The following is a 5,284-nucleotide window of genomic DNA, read 5'->3' as shown; positions in this document are numbered from 1 at the left end:
TTTTTTTTTTTTTTTTTTTGAGACAATGTGCAGTAGACTAGGTTAATTCTACTGTGCATTAGCAAGGTTTTGCCATGATGTACTAATGCACAGTAGAACAGTCCATTGTGCATTAAGGCATCTCATGTAGACACGCCCACTGGGTATGAGGCTTTTTTAATGCTACACAATACTAAAGGGACCAATGAGGAAATTCAAACTGGAAGAGAAAGTTTAAACTATGAAATGAGATGACAGCGTTACAATTCTTGCTTTAAGCTGGTAAGAAAAGAAAGAGCTCCAGTTTGTCTGCTCTACCCATAAAGTAACATCTGAGCTCTTACATTCAGTATATTCAGTCCTTAGAGGCCAGCTTATGCGCAGCTTGCTTACAAAGTATTCTGAATTTCTTTTTACCTTAAACTTGTCTGGGACATCCTGTTGATTTAGAGGGAAGAGTCTTACGAATTTGAAACTTTCGGCAACAACATAAAAGGGCTTATTCTGAGCTTTGGTGCACACAGCCATTTGATTTGTACCGATCTGGGGAGACAGTTCAGTTAGAAGAATATATAAATGCAGTGCTATCAGGACAATGAATTGCCAAGGTTAGATTTAATGTTTGAACTGAAAACACTCTGGAAAAGCCTAGAACATTTTTTACAGAAACTGAGCTTAAGAAACAGGACCTCCCAAAGATTATTTTTTATCTGTGTGCCATTAAGGCTTGCAATATCTCTACGACATAGATAGATATGTAAAAGTATCCTCCTTTCAGAGATTTAGGCTTGGAAGTGAAATGACTTCAAGGCCATAGCGGAAGCTAGTAGCACAACAGGGAATACATCTAGGAGGCTTCACTCCCAACCTCTATTCTGGGAAGTTAAGAATATAAGCAGCTACTGTGTATGTCAGGTCAGCAAGGTTTTATATTTAATAAGTGTCTGTTTTCCCTTGTACAAGGCAAGAGCCTATTTTTCTAGCAGCCAGGTCAAATGTGCTTTATTTGTATACTGTTACTATGAAAGTTGGAAAAAGGTGGATTTTTTTTAATTAAAACTACAGTAACCAAATTGAATCTTGTTGCCTTAGCTATTTGACTTACTGATGCTGACAGCTTTAAAACTGAGAAAAATGATAGCGAAACAAAAGGTTTAAGCTTAAACCTATAATATAGTGAATCACAAAGACTTATCAAGTTGTAATATGGAATATGAAATGCAGCAATTTGTAGCAGTTTTTACTGCTAGTGTGGCAGAGGAGTCACAAATTGCATAAAAAGGAATTACCTGGAGAAGATCCCCTGCCTAAGAGCTCACTTAACCAGAGTAGGGAGGATAAATATATGCAAAAATTGGGTCAATAGCTGCAAGTGTACAAAAAGTAAAAAATACTGCTGGTTACCTTATTAATGATTCCTCCATTTTCAACTACGCCTTCAGCACCAACTATTACCAGGTCCACTTTTTCCATAATGTAACTGATGAAGAAAAAACATCATGTTGTGTAGTACTAAAAGCGTGACTTCTAAGAACCCCAATGCTGCTTAATACTTCAAGTGATAGCTTAGCTTTTCCCCTCTAGCTAGTCTTTCTTCTGAACATGTACATTGTGGAATGATCCTTCCTTACTGTCCCCCCTGCTCAGGAATATTGAATAGCAACTGTTTCTCCAAACAGCATTGTCATCAGCAGCTCTTGAGGTTTTTTGTTTTTTTGTTTTTAACCCAAGTTCTTAAATCAGCTGATAAACTGTATACATTTGAGGGAAAATATTGGCAAATCTGAGTGTTTTCCAGTTTCTAGGTATGTTGCCCCTTAGGCAAACTGCATTGGATTGAGAATCAAATTTGATACTGCTCCATCTTCACACATTTGGGACCCAATTCTGGTTTGTAGTAAGCAGCGATTAGGTTAAAAGAATGTAGCAGCTGCACCTGTTCAAGAAAAGCAGGATGGTTTGGGGGGCTGCAACAAACAGCCCATCAAATTTGTTGGCTACTTTTGATACACAGTAAAAATACTGCCATAAAAGGTTTAACTTGTACAGTGGCCAGGCCCCTTGGTATACTAGAGACAAGCTAACAGAGAAGAACTGTTCATTCCAGTCTGGACAAATATTTGGAAAGTTCTCAGGTGCTGTATCTAAAATGTCTAGAAGAACAAGAGATTTCCTAATGTCTATGAAGGTAATGAATAAGCTTACCCTACAGCAGCATCCAGAATCACGGTAACAGGAATGTTCAACTTGCTGAGGGCCTTTGCCATTTTTTGCCTATGAAAATAATGTTTACAAAGTTGAAAAGACTTTCTTGGAAGACAGTGCTGGTGAAATACAATTAATATAGTTGAAGTACTATATGAAAGTCTGAAATCTAACTGTGGGTCCCTACCTTCCCACATCCTCCTTTCTCTGTACATGCAATCCTTCTGCTTTAAAGAAGTAAGTTGTGTGATGATATACAGTAGGTGAGAACCAAAAAGGGAATTAGTTGACTATAAGGGAGATAATAAATGGACCATGTACAGAGTAAGGTGCAAGATTCCTCACTAATCATTCAGCTTAAACGGTTGTACCATCACATATAAGTTGCACACAATTTAAGTCAGGGGTGTCAAACATACAGCCTACAGCAGGCAGAACTGGTCTGGTGTATGAGCTGGACCTGATGTCAAGGGCGTTTAACACAGGGGTCACTGGGGCATAAGCTGTATGCAGTACCTGCATCAGACCAACTCTGTGCACTGTCTCTGGGACCAGTCCCAATGGGGCAGCGCTGAAGCCAGCATGCAGTGCTGCTCCATGTGCTACAGGCTGGCCCTCTGTGCCATGTGGTGTGCCTATGGCACCAGGTATAGCCTGTGCACCATGTGCCAGCCCTGCTCTGGAGCTCATGCTGCTTATAGCATGCAGGCTGAACCCAGTGCTGTAAGCACTGCCTGTTGCAGAGGAGGCTGGCACAGAGTGTGCACTATATGCATTACTCCACTGGACAGTCCTCCACACTCACTGAAGGATGCACAAGTGGCCTGGGGCCTGACCCCAACTACCCCTGGAGCCAGCACTTGGGGCTGGTTTGGTGGGGTACCACATGCAGCTGAATACTTTATACTGCTGATGGTTACAAGAACCACTGCTTCAGTTTTTGGGATTTTTTTTTTTTTTTTTTTAACTGACATCTTAAATTGACTGCACCAGTGCAAGCAACCACCCAAGCCAGAAATCTGTTTGCATAGCAATGGTTAATTTTTAAAGTTCTGGTAAATTTCCTGCAAACACTAGTGATATTGGAATTGCTTCTTGCAGTTCTTAGTGAAGAGTGTTTATAGATTCTCTCTCAAGGAGGGCATGACATTTTGTCAGAGCAGTTGTTGCCTTTTAGCAGAGTTCAAAAAAGGGGGAAAAGCTTCTTGATTAGAACTGACCTTAAAACAAACTTCTTTTACTAATCAAGAAGAGAGTACTGACAAATACTTGCCCTGCTTGATCTGGCTGTGATTCTGTAACGTAAACTCTGAAACGCTTCTTTGACTCTGCAGCTGCTTCTAGCACTCTGAGGACCACTCTTGAATAGGCATGGGTTAATATTCGCTGTCAAGAGGTAAAGATGGAGTTTCAGGAAAGCCTGGCTGTTAGGATTTCTTGTGCTACTTTACTATGCACAGGTATTTTAAAGCATTGGTTTCAGTTACAGGTTTCCCTTACCAACCACGGTTTTGAGTATCCATGCTTAATATTCTATACACCATTTTGGCTACCACGGTATAGTTTTGAGTCACCGTGGTTTTCCGTGGCTGCGCATCAGCCTGCCACCTGCCATTTTTCCCATACGCCTTTTGTCTTGCCAACCACAGGAGCTTTCAGGAACCTAACCCCAGTGGTTGGTGAGGGAAACCTGTACTTGAGGTGACTACTGAGATTTTTATAAGTGAGCATTTTAAGAGTTAGAAATAGAGGTTAATGGTAGGTTTCCCAGAAATGTTTTACAGCAAACAGCATGTCAAGTCACTGCATAAGTCTTGACTTCTTTCTTTTGTTTTTTTAACTGATATCTTATTGCAAGCAACCACCCAAGAAACCCTGGCACTGAGGGGGACCAAGAATTAACAGCTTCCACTGCTTGAACGAGATGATTTGGTTGTTAGCATCAGGCCAGAAGTTCAACCTCAGTTTGTGCAGAAACAAAGGTGAAGGGAGAGGACAGAGAAAGGGAGTCTTAGGAAACACAGGAAGATCTGAACTTGTGATACAAACAGAATTATGATGAACAGGAGACTATTTCCCCTTACTTGAGAGAGCCCACATCAAATCACACAATCACCCTGAACACAAGTTAGCAAGATTTGGTCACCCTCCCATTCTGCCTCCTGCCCAAACAGCAGAGTCCGAGAACCAGCGCAGCACCAGTGTTGCACTTACAGCACCGTCTTTGATGAACGGGTGGCAGAGTTTTGCGATTTTGTTTCTGGAAAGAGAGATTCTCCTGAGGAAGATCTCCCCGCGCTCGATCATGATCTCTTTACATTTGGAGTAGTCCTGGAAAAAGCAGCAAGCATTGTGAGTGAGGGCTGAGAATCCCTTCCACTGTGCCAGCGGCCGCAGGCTCTTACCGAGTACTCCAGCGAGGTGAGGCTGATGAATCGGAGGAAGAGCTCTCCCCCAGAGGAGACAGCCACTGAGGAGTCAACACCCGAGAGTATTTCGATGGCGTTTTTGAGGTTTGCGCGGAAGCCCTGCATGGTCTCCTCTGAGAGAGGGAGAGAGGTGTGGTTTGGGCATCGCAATGCGGGCACTGGCTGGCACCCCGACAGCCCTGCCCCACGTGCACGGCCCCCCTCGGGGACATCACAGCTTCCCCCCACCCACCACAGACAGAATTATCAGTTGGTGGAGGAAGGCACGTGCACAACTGCATATTTTTCTCCTGCTCAAGAGCAACTAGCACCAGTGCAGACACGCCCGGGGCCCAGCGCTACAAGCCGCTGGGCCGGGGGGGGAAGGGGATCAGCCACCTGTGTCTCTCTTGAGGAACTCGAGCAGGGCGCGGATGGCGGCCACGGCCGAGGCCAGGTCCGGGTCATCCCTCGTTTGCGCCTTGAAGGCCTCGATCAGCGCTGCAAGGCAAAGGCGGGGCTCAGCGGCCTCCGGAGCCCCGGTCTCCCTCGGCCCTGGGCCTCGCCGCGCGCCCCGCTACCTGCTCGGTCCATGGCTCCGCGCGCCCCCTTGTGACGCAAGGAGGGCGCCGGCAGGCGTGATCGCGCGGCGCCGGAAGTGGCGGGAGGCTAACGTCATCGTGTAGCGCCGG

General features: G+C 44.7%; 1 protein-coding gene across 1 annotated transcript in view; it reads right to left on the bottom strand.

Moving 5' to 3' along the window:
* The window catches only part of EIF2B1 (eukaryotic translation initiation factor 2B subunit alpha), an 11,523-nt gene that overhangs the window by 1,110 nt on the left and 5,129 nt on the right, over positions 1 to 5,284 (bottom strand). Inside the window, exons 2-9 of the mRNA XM_019506648.1 lie at positions 5,174 to 5,261; positions 4,992 to 5,093; positions 4,590 to 4,726; positions 4,399 to 4,515; positions 3,458 to 3,570; positions 2,185 to 2,253; positions 1,384 to 1,459; positions 397 to 522 (exon numbers count right to left, since the gene is read on the bottom strand). Coding sequence (XP_019362193.1) covers positions 397 to 522; positions 1,384 to 1,459; positions 2,185 to 2,253; positions 3,458 to 3,570; positions 4,399 to 4,515; positions 4,590 to 4,726; positions 4,992 to 5,093; positions 5,174 to 5,261 — 828 coding nt within the window. The remainder of the gene's footprint in view (positions 1 to 396; positions 523 to 1,383; positions 1,460 to 2,184; positions 2,254 to 3,457; positions 3,571 to 4,398; positions 4,516 to 4,589; positions 4,727 to 4,991; positions 5,094 to 5,173; positions 5,262 to 5,284) is intronic.

This window comes from Gavialis gangeticus, unplaced genomic scaffold (assembly GCF_001723915.1).
Source record: "Gavialis gangeticus isolate Ggan-Ray unplaced genomic scaffold, GavGan_comp1, whole genome shotgun sequence".
Classification (NCBI taxonomy): domain Eukaryota; kingdom Metazoa; phylum Chordata; order Crocodylia; family Gavialidae; genus Gavialis; species Gavialis gangeticus.
The sequence above is the reverse complement of the archived record's forward strand: the minus strand, read 5'-3'. Positions and strand labels throughout refer to the sequence as shown.